This window comes from Phoenix dactylifera, chromosome 18 (assembly GCF_009389715.1).
Source record: "Phoenix dactylifera cultivar Barhee BC4 chromosome 18, palm_55x_up_171113_PBpolish2nd_filt_p, whole genome shotgun sequence".
Taxonomy (NCBI): domain Eukaryota; kingdom Viridiplantae; phylum Streptophyta; class Magnoliopsida; order Arecales; family Arecaceae; genus Phoenix; species Phoenix dactylifera.
Genome location: NC_052409.1, coordinates 3,086,826 through 3,102,703, shown reverse-complemented (window position 1 = coordinate 3,102,703; position 15,878 = coordinate 3,086,826). Strand labels below are relative to the sequence as shown.

The following is a 15,878-nucleotide window of genomic DNA, read 5'->3' as shown; positions in this document are numbered from 1 at the left end:
GAATATCTTTTCTCGACACTGGCGTCCAATTTTTTTTTTCAAAGACAAATCACTTAATTCTAGTAAAAGTTCACAACAAAGTCATTGGCATCAGAAAGACTGAGTCGCGGTTTCCATTACTTATTTACCTTGTCAAATGCGAGAACGGTTCGACGATCTCAGCTTAGACCGGACCCGGGCAACAAGTTTACCTATTTTTTGCAACCCAAGAACCGGTTTGGCATGGACCCAAACGACATCCATTTTGTTTTCGATCTGTGACTTTTTTTTTTTTTTTGCTAAGGCGGGCGAATTAGACTACATAAGTACGGACATACTCAATAAAATTCAAAAACAACACATCGCGAAATATCCTAGGCAACTTTTCTTTATCACAGTGATCGAGTCATCCTCCAAAATGATAGAATCGGCCTGCATCATCTAAATATTAAACTCACCAAAGTTCGCCAATTAAAGTGCACCAATGCCGGTTAATTCAGCCTGGTCCGGTTCAAGTTTAAACCGGCCGATCGGTCGAATCTTTAGTCACAGAATTCTGCCTGCTTTAGTCTAGACACACACAAACGCAGCAATCCACCACGAGAAATGCGTGAAACAAATTCGCATTCCATCATCCCAATTGAACCGTTTTCTCTTTACAAACCATAACGAGGTTCCAAATTGGCCACATAAATCTTTCGCCTTTAACGGTAGCATGAAAACCTCCGCCGCTTACTGGCCCTTATTTCCGTAACGGCCGTCCCTGGACACGGCACACCCATTTAACTCTCCACTCGCTCTTTGCAAACATCTTAACAGCCATCATTCTTCCACGTAAACTCGTCAATTTAGACCGGGCCATCAGTTTACAGATATGAACGTACGTAAGTTATGATCCCTACCCACTTTTTTTGATGGATTTTTTTTTGATGGTGTGCATCCCCAAGCCCCTTTTCTCTTTCAAGGAGATGAAGGAAAGTTGTAGCCGGTGAGGCGTCAAAGTTGACGGGCGTTAACAGCAGAGCCACTCGAAATTACGTAAATGCAATTTAAGCTGGTGTTAAAGGCGAAGGGGTTTCGAGAAAGATATAATTGGTGAGGGGTTAACATGTAAAAGAAAACGCTACTAAAAAGAAAGTAGTTTTCACCACCCACTCCCTGAAACCCCGTCCCTTCCTCGGCTCTTCCTCCGTTCCAACTCTATAATCTATTCTATTCCGAAGACCACCACCGATGCCCAAAAAGCCATGTCCGAGCCCTCCAACACCGCTCCCTTAGAGCTTCTGGAACACCCACACCCCCACCACCCCCATCACCACCCGCGGCCGCCGGCGTACTCTCCGTCATCCTCCTCCGCGGCGCTGGCCCGAGACTACCGCAAGGGCAACTGGACGCTTCACGAGACCCTCATTCTCATCACCGCCAAGCGGCTCGACGACGAGCGCCGCGCCGGCGGCGGCAGTTCCTCCTCCGGCGGCGCCGCCCCCCGCTCCGCCGAGCAGAGGTGGAAGTGGGTCGAGAACTACTGCTGGAACAACGGCTGCCTCCGGAGCCAGAACCAGTGCAACGACAAGTGGGACAACCTCCTTCGCGACTACAAGAAGGTCCGCAACTACGAGGCCCGCGCCACCGCCTCCGTCGCCGGCAGCACCGCCGGAGACCGGCCCTCCTACTGGGCCATGGAGCGGCACGAGCGGAAGGAGCGCAACCTCCCCACCAACCTCGCAGCCGAGGTCTTCGAAGCCCTCACCGACGTCCTCGGCCGCCGGGCAGCCCGCCGCGGCGGTGCCGGCGCTGTCTCCACCGCCGCCTCCTCTCGCGCTCTCCCTCCGCCGCCGCCGCCGCCGCCGCCGCCTCCCTCCTCGCTCGCCCCGCCATCCCAGCCCCAGCCGCCCGCGGTCACCCCTACTCCCCCGCTGCCCCCGCCACCTCCACCGGCGCAAGCCTCCGTTTCCGGTATGGTGGGAAGAATTAATGCACGTAATTATTATATCCATACGTATATTCCTTTTAATAAATATACAACCTCCATTTTAGCTCTTTATAGGACATTTTACTAGTTAAAAATAGCTTAAAAGGCTCTCTCAAGCGTGGGGTTTATGAATCGCTTCCGGGGTTCCCGAGATTAAAAAGGTGGTGTGGGACAAAAATCGCAATCTTTCCTGTGATACGCGTATCCTCTTCCACCACCCCCACACCCGCGTTTCATTACAGTAATCCATAACTATAGAAAGATTATAATATGATATATATCTGTTTTCGTTTTAACAGCTAAAATATAATATAATATCTGACCTATCAAAGCTGTTATGTTGCATGCATCCGCATTCATATAGTGTTTTAAAATAATAAAAGGGATTCATTCTAATACCATATTTAACTTGCCTATCGTACCACACAAAGTTTCCACTTTCCTCCATGCAATTTCTTTTATAATACAAAGCTATCGCTTCTCACACATAAATAGCCGCTTTCCAAAATATAAAGTTCGAAAAAGTATATAAAAGGGCTTCCTTTTGGCTCCCAAACTTAAATACGATTGTTAACATTGAATCCAATTCGTTTAGTATCGTAGACACCAAGTTGGCAACTTTTAGGCTACGTGTTAGAATATTAGCCTTTTATTTTATATATGTGGTTTTAATGTTTATAGTGGAGATGACGGAAACGTCGGGGTCGTCGGAGAACGAGGGGCTGGAGCCGGAGGCGAAGCGGCGGAGGCTCCGGCGGCTGGGGTCAAGCGTCGTGCGGAGCGCGACGGTGCTGGCGAGGACGCTGCTGGCGTGCGAGGAGAAGCGGGAGCAGCGCCACCGCGAGATGGTGGAGCTCGAGGAGCGCCGCCTCCGTATGGAGGAGGAGCGGACGGAGATGCGCCGCCAGGGTTTCGCCGGCCTCATCTCCGCCGTCAACAACCTCTCCGGCGCCATCCACGCTCTCGTCTCCGACCACCGCAACGGCGACGGCAGGTAAAAGCGAACCAACCCGCAGGACAACCGAACCGAAGCGGACCGGACCATACCAACTTAGTTGCTTCTTGGTTTCGGATGTAAATAAGGGCCTCAAATGATGGCATTGTTATTTTTTCTGTGCTATTATCGATTTTTTTTTCTTTCTATTTTTCCTTTCTATTTCGTACCAAAATCAGGTGGTGGGCCCTATTTCCATTGATGCATGGGGTAATTTTTAATGACTACAATGCCCTTATTTTTTAGTGAATTTACAACTTTAACTGGACAGTCCACTTCCAGCACAAGGTGGGACGGTTAGGATTTGTGGGACCATTGGATGGACGGTTGTGCTTCTTTCGGTCATATGGTCCGACTCCCCAACTTTTGGGCCCACTCGTCGTACGGCCCTGTTCGATGGGCCTGGGCCGTTCTTCTCTTGAGTTCCATTTCTCCTCTGTTTTCTCCTATTATCACCCCCCCCTCGGTCAAAGTGTGTGGGGCCCAAGAGTCAGCTTTTATAAATGACAAATGACAAAAGTACCCCTGATCCATACGGCGAACTACAGGAACACCTGGATATCTTTTGTCCCTCTTCCGTTTTGTCCCTTTCTCGGACGGTGGGGGCATTTTCGTCAGAGGGCATTGGCTGGTGCGGGTCTCGTTTGTCTTCTCGTAATGCTTCCCAAACATTCCACCCATGTTGCTGCGCCCCAGCTCGCACCTTCTTGCGGGGCCCGCAGAGTTGATGGATGGTGAGGATTTGGGGGCGGTAGATTTCGGTGCGTACAGGGGGGCGGGGTAGAAAAGGCGCTGACACGGGATGCCAGTCCTGGCTGGCCGATCAGAGCCGTGGTCAAATCGGTTTGACCGGCGTCTCCGAGATCCCACTGTGACAGGATCTATTCGTTTCCGGAAATGCCCTCGCCGGGTTTTAAATTACGGTCTCGTCCTTTTTTCTCTTGGAATGCCGTTCGCAGCACCGACACCCGCGGCCCAGTTCGCGCCCGTAACGGCTTCATTGACGGCGGAACCGGTGTTGGGTGGACCTAATGGCGATGTTTAGAATTGTCTCGATGTAACGGCAGACGTTACTGGTTGGAGTATTAGATGGCGGTGGCAATTTATGACTCAATTCATCAATTTGACCCATGCTTTTAAGCAGATTTAGATTTGACAAAAAAAGATTTGAATCGTAAATAAATCAATCTATCTAAATCAGTTTATTAAATTGGTTAGGTTTATGTTTGAAGCTTCAATCCGTTTAATAATTGGAGCAAGTTATGATCCGATCTATTTAACCTGTTTGAAATGTATTTAATCTGTTTCCAATCTATTTAACCCGATCCACTTAACATGTTTAAATTCATCTATTTAACTCGTTTAACCTGACTTGACATATTGAATAAATAAGTTATGTGGGTCGAGTCGCATTACCTGTTTAATAAATAGGTCGGATTTGAATTTAAAATTTTGACTTGCTTAATAAACAAGTCGAATTTGGGTTGATAAATTTTTGACCTGATTTGCATCCAATGCGACTCGATTACCATCCCTACTATTGCCACCCTTACTATTAAGTGGAGCGGTCTTTGAAAACTTCACTTTTTTCTACTGTTATTTGTATCATTCGTGCTAAGAGCGCAAGTGAGCCTGGCCAGGAGCAATATGGGACAGAAACTCAACTTGAGATGTCTAGAGAATCTTCTTTTATGTCAATAAAAGTCATCTTATTACAGATGAAGACACACCAGTCTGAACAGACAAACTTGATATTTGATATTTAAGATGTAAGAGGTTGGTTTTGGCTTTGAGGCGTCCTCAATCAATTGGGTTGTAATTTGCTTCAGGAAAATTGGTTCTTGAAACCGAGGTTGAGCTTATTATGCACTTGTTTATTTGAGTCAATTGACTTATATGGACTCCATCTGTTTACATGCCAGGACTAAGGTGCGGCTAAAACTTGTATCTTTCCCTGACCAATGTACTCGAGCACATATGCATTGCACAAAAAGAGATGGAAAAAGTTTCGATACAAGGAGAAAGAAGACATGAATCCCATGTTTCCATATGCTTCTTATTTCTTTCCTTTTCTCTCTTCGTATATAGGTAGGCCAACAAAATAAGCTTTTTATATTGTCTTCAATGTGATTGATTCCCTTGCCTCGGTTTAAATGGTTGATGGGGACTAAGAAACAAGGATGTGCGACAATGGCCATCCTTGCATCACATAGTACAAGCAGAGTACTATTATACATCCCTATTACATTGTATGCCAAGTGTCTTGTCTTTTGTGGGTACATTTGAGAACTGGTGCAATAAATGGAGAGTACATGGATTTCATGTGAGGGCTAGTCCATCCACCAAGCATCAGAACAAGAATCATACTGGGCGAGAGGATTGATTGATGAGGAATAGAATGAAAGAAAAGGTTTGATGAGGAGAAAAAGAGAATGACACATGCTTTTTTATTATTATTATTTTTTATTATTTTTTTAAGTTAGGGGACTGGCAGACCTATTAGTAAGAATGCCCTTATCCTTATTTGATTTGAATTTTCTCTTTAGGATAAGTGCAAGAGGAAATATGTCAAAAAAAAAAGAAGCCTCACCCCATATTTCCTTCTATGACGCCCGCCCCATATGATTTTTATTCCAAGTATCAGATCAGAGCAAGCAATAGAGCGGTACATCTTAATAATTTTTTTCAGCAGATAGTTGTGATGTAGTTAGTCTTAGTATGACACTTTCTAATTACGAGTGACTTTAATCTTCCGCAGTACTAAGTATGCTTGTGGCCTTGCATAGGAGGTCAGGCTTTTAGGTCGGATAGAAGAGGAGAAGCACATCTAGCAATTCAAATAGATTGGCAAGGAGTATAATGACAATATCTTTCATCTTATTAAAAAGTATTAAATTATATTTGTTATTAAATTACTCAAATGATGATCTAAACTATTCTATAATATGATTTACTAAAATAAAAAGATTCAATCAATTAGTGATTTTATAATCGGTTAATGGACCATAAGCTATGCATTTGTTGTTGGCATCGACTCCCAAGCTTCGATATGCAGATGATTTACAATCTTTCTCTGTATTCTTTAATAATTCAATTATCTGAATCATTTTTGAACTTTTTGCAGCTTTTTTTTTTTTTCAATACCTTTTCGAATTCCAAATCTCTGTCCCTCAATGATAAATTTCTGTGGGCTAAAAATTGGTGATGATGGAGGAGTGCATACATGGGAAGTATGGTATGGAGGTTGGATCCTTGGGAACACAGCTGAGCTGAGAGCTTTGCTGGCTGCTGCTTTGCTTCTCAGGAGGAGTCAGAGGGCTCTGACACAGAATGCAACCAGAACAGATGATGGGTGTCTCCTGGGCGGTCAAAGGTGGCAGTCAAAAATTTCCTTCAATAAACCTTTATATATAACAATGGCACCACCATGATCACCACTTGCAACCCAACTGCACACTGCTGAGAGTCTGGAGAGAAGGAAAAGACCACCTTGCACTTCTCTTTCACAATGGATACTAAGCTTTTCCCATGTGAACCCACCGTCCAAACGCCAGGATCCACAAGGAAATCAATGTAGAACCTGGCAGCTGGTGTTGATTGGTACCTTGTTGGTGACGTGGACAGTGGGCTGAGTAGCCAAGTGTCTCACATCCCCAAAATAGGGGCACTTTTGGCTGCGATCTCTCGATCGGGTTTGAATCCTCTATGGTGCGTAAAAAACTGTACAATTCTGAATAGCCACAATATTTTGGAGGCATAATTGTCGACTGTTTTTAGGATTCGAGCAAGGCTGTGCTCGATGCTAGACATAGCACGCGCAACATGAGCAATAGTTATCAATCTCTAAGATAGATAGAATGGCGGCTATCCAGAGTGTAAAACATGCATCGCAGAGGATTCTGACTCACCTTAGGCAATTCTTATTAATTTGATGGGCCGGATTTGTCGTCTAGAATGGACTGTGATTGCGAGGAATCCATGCGAGATCATGCCTTATCATTTGTTGCAGCTATTAGTTCAATCGATGTGAGATATGGATCTCACACACCTCCAACAATCATGTCCTTAGGATGCTTAGAGAGAGGGAGAAATCTTTTTCATAGATGACAAGTAGTACTAAAGAATTTTAGTGATGTTTTTTTTTTCTTTCTTTTTTTTTTGGAAGGTGAAATGGAGGAAGGATTTTAGTGATGCTAATGCATGCAAATTATTCAACACTATTTTGTCTTAAATAAGTCATGCATGTTGCACGTATCAAATACTTATACGGTATACTCTGAACACCTTTCAACAGCCGTTCATGGTGTCTGCACTCCATGATCATGCTTGGTTCATTAAAGCACTGCAGCAGGGTGTCCTCAAATGTTCTTTTTGGAAAAGCTGAACATTCATCCGATGATGCGAGCATTCAGACCTCATAGGATTCCAAGAGGAGAAAAGGGAAACAAAAATTGAAACATAATTACGCTGATGCAGCCTTTTCACTTTTCATTGTTTTCCTTTTGCTTATTATGTGGTTTCTTGCCAAGAGGAACTCCTGCCAGGGGGAATCAAGAAAGAAACATTTCTAAGGCAAGAAACATTTTTAAGGACAAAGGAAAGCCGCAAGGAATTCCCAAACAACAGGTCCACAACAGCACTTCTCTTTCTTCCTGGGAGGATTCGGCTCAAAGTATTAATCTAAAAAACTTTTTTAGCTCGCCTTCGATTCACTTTATGTAGCCGAAAGTATGTTTTTGCTTTATGAGTCAAACTCCAGAAGTCAAAAGAAGCAAATTGTTAGGCAGTCCATGCAAAAAGGTGGGATTGATATTAATCAAAAAAAGGAAAAAACAAAATTGAAAAATTGCAAGCAGGGATTAGTGAAAGCACTGGGGACCAAACGTGCAAGATATGAAAGGTCATGGAGCTTTTTTTTAAGTTGGGTTTTAGTATCCAAATAGGCTTTTTTAAAGTCCAATCACAAATATTAAAGAAGGAAAAGATGGTATTTTTTTTCTTAAAAGAAAAGGAAGGAAAAGGAGGAATTCTGATCCAGGAACACCTTGGCCGTAAGTTATTTAGAACACCATCTAGGTCAGAAGATTCCCGGACTTACAGGGTTATTGATGATCAAACTTTTAGGTCAGTGAATACATGGAAATTGCTCATTTTATGTTCATGTCCAAGTAAAAACTCTTGCATATCGTGTGAACCACCGGCATTTCGTTCTTGTAACAGAGTCTATGAATAAGCTGGGGTTTGTGTCTCTTATGGCGGGCAGCCTGGAAGGAAATTTTGGTGGCTACTCATATAAAGGCATAGCAGAAGGATAGTATCCTGGCCAATGGTTGCTTAGAAATTTATATATACATATAAATAAAAAAATTCGGAGTGCTTTGAGAACTATATAAAGTGCAATCCAACCGGCAAAGTAGCACAATAAGATCAATCATTCTTTCACAAAAGATGCAACCTAAACCGTTAAACATCTAGCTGCATCGTTCCCAGCGGATTGGTTGGCTGGATCCCACAGGAAACTACTTCTCTGTGCCGTCCTTGTTCATAGGTATTCTATGGGTTTCCGTTACTCTCGTGCGTCCTTAGTTTCTGCATTCATTTTATGTGTTTCTTCTGTTCCTTGTTTCTTCTTTGTGCTTGTTGGTTTAGTTTCAATATTACCAAAATAAATAAATAAATATATGGGGCTTTGATGTGGGTGATGGTCATGCATGTAAGCATTACACCTCTCTTGCATGAATGCCTTTCAGGTCTATTTATAAAAAGAATATTTAGAAGATCATGGTTTGAGAAATCAGGGAGGGCAAGTTAAAAAAGTTAGAACTCGGGATAGCATGGGGCTCAAAAAATAAATAAAGAGGTTTAAAGGGGAGTTCAGTGGAGCACATTTCAAGAACCGGTTCCACTTCGAGCCAACCAAATGCCCGTAGCGGATGTCCAGATACAGACAGACAAACAAAGAGGCCTTAAATTGCAAAGCAAACTCTAGACCGCCTTAACCATGCATGCTCCGTTTTGGTTCATGGCCTACTTGAGTGAATGCCAAATTGTACGCAAAACATGCCCTTGGCTTGCACTCTCAAAAGAGAAGCAGCACTTTGCTGCTTTTTTCTGCTTCAACCACAAGTAGCCCTATTTCCTGCAGCAGTGGTGTTACCAAAAGACAGTAAAATTGCAAAGATCATGAAGAGCTCGAGACTTTCATCGATCATGTGAGGATGTATTTAGTGAATTATTTTCAAAGCAAACTGTCTTTCTATAAACAATACAAAATTACAATCAACACATAATTCAAGTACATAAACTAAAAAAAGAGGAGAGAAAAAACTCAAATATTCATTATAAATTAGTTACTTATGATAAGCTACAAATTTAGAGTTTGCCTGCACGCCAACTATCCCTTCGATCTAAAGTCAGAGAAATCATTGAATTTGACAAACCTGCTTCTTCAGAAGTTAGGTTGCTCTCATAGTTTAAGACTATTGATGCGCCAGGAATTGCCAGTGTGAAATGGAAAGGTCTTGCTTTCCCGTCCTCCAATTGAAAGCAGCAGAAAGAACACAAAAACTGCACAAATGTGATGAGAAAAAACGCGGAAATCTTGTTACAAGGGGATAAGAAATGTCATGAGTTTTCAGTGATTCTTTTACCTTTACCGGTCAGCCTCTGTCAATCAGGAAGACGAATTCCAACTGTACAAAGAAGTTCCCTGCTTCCTTTTGGTTCTTCAGGAAGTGCAGGATAGACGGGTTTTCCTAGTTTCAGCAACTTTCTCATGTTTAGGCTCATCACGAATGGCACATAACCTGATAGGCCCTTCCGTGTCCTCCAAGGTAGCTGCCATTGTCTGCACAGCCTCTGTATACTTTGGTACAAGTGTTTTATCTAAAAGCAAACAACAGCAACACAGCAATTACAATAGCCAGAAAAGTGACCAAGAACATCTTGCTGTTGCTAAAATGTCTATATACAGCTTTCGTCAGAATAATATAAAACAGGCTGGTATTTAGTGAGTCGGAAGCACAAAAGATGGTAGCTACCATCTATGTGCAACAGCTTATTGAACAGGACCATCAAACCATGGCCTTCTGTTGGGTCAGTGATAAGTTCTGTGATCAAACAGATTTAGTCCTCGCAATTACTACTATAAGAAAGTTGGTAAAAACCATGATTTAAGAATTAACTCAATGAGGTTTTTGTGCAATTTTTAGTATGCGGTCAACCCAAGTTGAAGAGTAAATGCTAAAGATGGATATGTTCAGATAAAATCTCAACACTCAAATCACATGAACCTTTCCTCCGTTAGAAGATAGAAGGCCACAGTTAAGGTGCTGGAAATGAAGCCAGTTCCATTTGGGTAACAGTTGACAAAACGAGGTATAAACTCACTACTTTTTCACATATGCACACATTCAATACCTGAAACTCTACACATGGATTTGATCCATGTTCGATTTGTATCCAACCTATAAACTCACTATGTTACAATTTTATACTTATTGGACCAAAACCAACCCATTTGATGGATGTCTAGAGTTTGAGTCAAAGTTTAGATCCAGACACCCTAATAGTCCAAGTCTAGATAGGGCCGTACCTAGACCCTCTTTGACACATAGCATCCCTGATCCCACTTTGCAAGTTAAGCATCCGTATTTCATATAAGTTCTAAAAAAATATTAGTACTGATTTTCAAAAGCATCATCAATCACAAAGGATATTTCTATTTGATAATATATTGCAATCATTTGAATATAAAAATAGCTTCACTTCACTTTGTTATTTTTCACTTATATCTGCATTAAACATTTAATTCCCACATCAATCATACTACTTCATAAGCTCGATGTATGGTTGTTAACACTATTTTGAAATGTGGTGCATAAAGCCGCATATGGATATGTGGTCCCTTGACTGCACTGCATATCCTATACAAGGTTGGAAAACTCGACGAGTCAACTCGTGACTTGGCAAAGTCGGGTCAAAAAACTAAGCCTATCGAATCAAAAGTCGAGATGACTTGGGGTAGATTATAAAATAAGCAAAACCTGGCCTAGTCTTGTCGAGTCTTTCATGACTCAATTGAATTGGTAAGTCAAAAAAAAAGAGACCAAGTCAAAGAATTAATTTATATCTGTTCAAGACTTTAACTCAGCTGAGCTAAACTAAGTCACAGGCAAGTCAAACCGAGTCATTAGTGAGTTTGTGGGAGCGGAGTCTCAAAAAAGTTGTGGAAGCAAGATCCTATTTCTCCACCAATAATGGCTAAAGATGGTTATAATCTTTTGGGTGCTTATGAAAGACTAGTTTAATCACATAGATAATCAAGAAGATGAAAAATGCGGTGTCTCTTTTTTGTGTTAATTTGGACTTTGCATATTTTCTATAGTAAATAGCTTGGACATGATTGATCTTGATAACCTAGAATGTTGGATGATCATTTTGGTAATACAATTATCCCACTTAGTTTTTTGCATATAGTTGCCTTTATTGAGTCATGTATATACTTCATTATTCTTAGAAAATTAGAGTGTATTAAATTCAAGTTATTTGTAGATGTTGATATCAGTCTTTTTTTTTAACTATTCTATAGAAGCAAATATATACATACACAAATATATATGTATATGTAATGTTTGCCGTACCTATCAGTACCATGCCGTACCGTATCGAGCATACCGTATCGACACTCAATACGCTTTGTTGTCTTGTACCGTACCGCGTACCGATACTGTAATAAAATGGTACTAGTACAGAGTCCGATACCAAGACGGCAAACTTTGTGTATATGTGTGTGTGGGCACATGTGGAGGAGAGATATATAAGACTCGTCTAATTAACTGAGTTCGCTCAACCAAGTAAAAAAAATTAGTAGAGGATAGGTCAAATCCAAGTCATGAGTTTTCTAACCTTGACCTGATATGCAGCTACTACATTGAATCAGGCCTCATATGGCCCAAAATATGGTCTGCTTAGCACTTTGTGGATATATATGCAGTAAGATGAGCATTTGGTGACTACATATGCAATCTATTTATCATTGTACAATAATATACATAGCCCTTTTAGCATTGTGCAACCACCTATGTGCTACTTGTTGAGGCCCACACAATTAAGGCATGTTCAAGCTAATGGTTGGGTTGGATGTGGATTTTAAGCCGACCGGATACATGTACATTAATAATGTCAACATATCCATTATGCTATAATTATTGCTGCTAAGAATCAAGTACTAAATACTAACACTAATTGCTAGAGTTATTATTATTATTATGGCTATTACTTATAAAAAAGTATTGATATTATTATTGCATATAGTGTGTTTTGTTTATTTAAACATTTAATTTGCTAAATCACAGCACTTACAAAAAAAAAAAAAATACTAACCACATATGCACCCACAATGCAACCTGCATAATGCATTTTCGCCACACAGTCCCCTGACCACCTGCATAATCCAGCCGCTTTTTAAAACATTAATTATATAAGTTTAAACTATTTTAGCTGGCTATTAACACTTAGGGCATGTTTGGTATTGCTTAAAAACTGCCTTTGCGACTTCGAAAGAAAATGTGTTTAAAAAAAGTAAGCGTTTGATAACATTATCTAAAAAGTGCTTCTACAAGAAGCAAAATACAAAAAAAGCGCTTCTAGTAGAGGCTAGTAAACCTAGCTTCTGGCTTCACTTTTTATAAAGTAGAAGCAACATCAAACATGCCCTTAGAAAAGCATCTACATCCTACCTAAGCCATCTACATGACCAAATGGTGCCTAAATCAATTTTATCCTCTGCCACATCTAGGTGGGCAACTGAGTAGCCTATCAATGGATTGGATTATAAGCTACATCCAATCCAAATATGATCCAACTATCCAAAACTAGCAGGGATTTCCACAATGCTAACCCAATAAGATTCATATCCCATTACCAATGCAGCAAATGGAACATATTTAGACAAGATCTGACCTGATAACAATTTAACCCGATGTTAAATATACATATCATAATCACCACAGTTGGATCTTTATGCAATTGGCAAACAATTATCATAACTAATTTATATGGAGACAAGAGAGGCATCACAAGCCCCTGCCATTTTTTGTCCCTATCCAACCCTACTTCTTCTCCATCTCTCCTAGTCTTTTTGTTCCCCTTTATCTTCCTTCGTCTGTGAACCCTATCCTCTCTCCATCATCATCCTCTCTCTATGTCCAAGATCTTTAGTGTGGCTTCCAATGTGACAAAGAATCTGTCAATACATGAAAATCTGGAGAAAAAAAAAGAAACTAAACTGACTGGTCCATTAAAAACTAGAATAAAGCTTTTCAGATGATAATCATCCTCCTGTTTCTTTTTAATGTAATATGGTGATAAGATGATAACTTATCCATTAAAAACTAACCAAGCCATGTCAATAACACATCAACTATATCTCATGGAATACAGCAATAGCAAGCGAAGGTGATAAAGGAGGCATCTTCATACAAAGTATCCCTTTTGACCGGTAAGGGCGCACGCACTTCATCATCTCCAGCACCTTGCCCTATGTTTTGGTTCAACCCAACATTCTCCCTTTTCCTGCAAAGTGCAAAGGGGAAGCGAAGCTTATTATAGCAATCAAATTCACGAAATACCATGATTTCCATACTGCAGACCCTAAAACTCTGATCCGCTCCTCCCAAACTCACCTAGGGCTTTCATTCACTGGCGGTGGCAAGGGAAATGATGCCACTGCATCACTGTCGTTCTCAGCATAGAACAGCCGGATAGCTTCCTCAAGCTTCCAACTCGTGGCCCGTACGATCCATACAACGCATTCAAATCCAAAATAAGCCGCTCGGTATCTTCACTGAACTACGCAACGCCTGACATCAAAACCCTAAATTTCCAACTCAGCGCTCTAAACCCAGGTCCGTGGGCAGACAAAGAACCCTTCAAATAATCATCGGTTACCCAATCAAGAATAGCAGCAGCACAACAACAACTATACGTTCCATAACGTAAAAAACACCATTTTTTTCATTTAATGTTCGATTAAGTCGAGAGGAATTAAACTTTCGGTAAAAATAGAAGGATATAACAGCCAAAAAGATATTAAAACCGCAATCTCGAACAGATTTCTGCAAAAAAGAAAAAAAACAAATTCCGGCAGAAAATCGAACCTCGAGGAACTGCGTGGCGGTGTCGGCGGTCTGGCCGACGAGGAAGGACGAGACGAGACGAGACGAGACGCTGCTTCTCGTCATGCGGTGGGACGTTCTCCATCGGTACTTCCACCGAGAAATCGGTTGGGATTTGGGGATAGAATTATGGAAACACTAGGGTTTCGAGGAAGGGATTAACAAACCAAGAGCGGCTGAAGCCCAGGAGAAGTCGATGAAGCTGCTCGTTGGCTTGGAGAGACGATTATTCGCAAAGATTACTGTGTTATAATTAGAATGTTTCGTGGGTGCGGTTGGAGAGTTGCGGTATGAAATAACATAAATTAATTAATATAAAAGTAAAAAAATTATAACATAAAAAAAAATAACATGAAATGAAACAGGAAGATATATAAAAGAATGGTGAAATCGGATCACTGGAAAAATATACTGAGTGCTTAAAATATAATAAACTTAATAAAATAAGAAATAAAAATAAATAAAAAATACAAACATTATAATGCAAATCTAGTAAAACTAAAATATAAATCACAAAATAGATATCCAAATAAATATTATATATATATATATATATATATATATATATATATATATATGTATGTATGTAGGTATGTATGCATGCATGCAATCAGATAATATGATACAGATATACCTAAACTGAAGATAAAAAAATGGGAAACAATTTGAAGAATTAAGATTAGAAAATGAGTTAAGTAGAATAGAATAAAAGAAATTAAAGATGCTAAATAACTGATGTGATATCCAAAATAATTAAAAATTATATATTTAGCATAAAAATGAAAGTAGATTAATTGGCAAATGATAGGATAAACTAGAAATGATAAATAAAACGATTAATGGAAGTACAAATACGATTAATCGAACTAAAACATGAAAAATATGAAAAACAAGAAAAGAATATGACAAACATAAAAAATCAAATGAATTACAACAATAAAGTGTAATTAGGAATAAAGCAATAACGGTTGATACATGAAAGAGACAAAGGGAGAGAGGAGGAGGGTGAGAGTGGAAATGCGAGGGAGAGAGAGCTAAATGTGAGTGCCTGGAAAATTGAGATTTTTTAATTGGAAGGATAAGATAGAGTTCAATCTTCTAATTTATTTCTTATTAATAAAAATATATGAATAAAATAAGGTAATCTTTGAAAGAGGAGAGAGAGAGAGCCGTAATTGTGCTCAGAGAGATTAATTAATATATTTTTTGAGATGAGAGGGTATTCTTAATTAAAACAAATGACAAACAGAATTGAGTTGAGGCTATCATTTTCATTCATGGTATTCTTCAAATTTGTTGGCTCTGAAGAGGCCTAAAGGATTTGCAAATCTAATTGGTGGGGTGGATCTGGAAGCGTCCTAATGCGATGCGGATATAAACAGGCTTTATTGGGCTCATATTATTGGCCCACAGGCTGTCGATGTAGTGGGCAATTCCACTGGGCCTTGCAGCTCCAAAAATGTTCCACTGTGCAAACTCTGGGCCGACAACTTCACACCCGGGCTCTACTGATGCCATCGCCTGCTGTTATCCAATATTTTAATTGGGCATTTCTGCATCTGCGTTTGGGCTGCAGCCCAACATAAAACAAAGAAAGATGGCAGGAAAGAAACAAAACATGTTCTTCAGCTATGAAGAGAACGAGCACCATACTGAACAACTTCGTTCCTAGACCACATTTTTCATGGAAGTTGGTGCTGGGTAAACTTCCTACGATGTCTCCTCCTCCTCCTTCTTCTTCTTTTTCTATTTATTT

General features: G+C 40.5%; 2 protein-coding genes across 12 annotated transcripts; one reads left to right on the top strand and one right to left on the bottom strand.

Annotated features, from left to right (window-relative positions):
- Positions 1-1,125: 1,125 nt before the first annotated feature.
- Positions 1,126-3,195, top strand: LOC103724267 (trihelix transcription factor ASR3-like). The gene is made up of 2 exons (XM_008815480.4): positions 1,126-1,935; positions 2,633-3,195. Exons 1-2 carry the CDS (start codon positions 1,227-1,229, stop codon positions 2,947-2,949), a joined length of 1,026 nt encoding a protein of 341 aa, XP_008813702.2. The 5' UTR covers positions 1,126-1,226; the 3' UTR covers positions 2,950-3,195.
- A 5,406-nt stretch (positions 3,196-8,601) lies between these two features.
- On the bottom strand, positions 8,602-14,399 carry LOC103723650. Of its 11 annotated transcripts, XR_005506806.1 has the most exons (7): positions 14,105-14,397; positions 13,631-13,874; positions 13,428-13,520; positions 12,330-12,390; positions 9,596-9,830; positions 9,386-9,512; positions 8,605-9,084 (listed from the first exon to the last, which is right to left on the bottom strand). XR_005506806.1 is itself a non-coding variant. In XM_008814626.4 (3 exons), the coding sequence occupies exons 1-3, from the start codon at positions 14,186-14,188 to the stop codon at positions 9,673-9,675; spliced, it is 303 nt and encodes a 100-aa protein (XP_008812848.1). In that variant the 5' UTR covers positions 14,189-14,399; the 3' UTR covers positions 9,169-9,672. The 11 variants fall into 11 exon arrangements, 2 of the variants coding, with proteins under 2 accessions (XP_008812848.1, XP_008812862.1); XR_606685.3 differs by lacking the exon at positions 8,605-9,084 and having other exon boundaries at positions 9,132-9,512; XR_606686.3 differs by lacking the exons at positions 8,605-9,084; positions 12,330-12,390 and having other exon boundaries at positions 9,132-9,512; positions 14,105-14,396.
- Between the last annotated feature and the right edge of the window lie 1,479 nt (positions 14,400-15,878).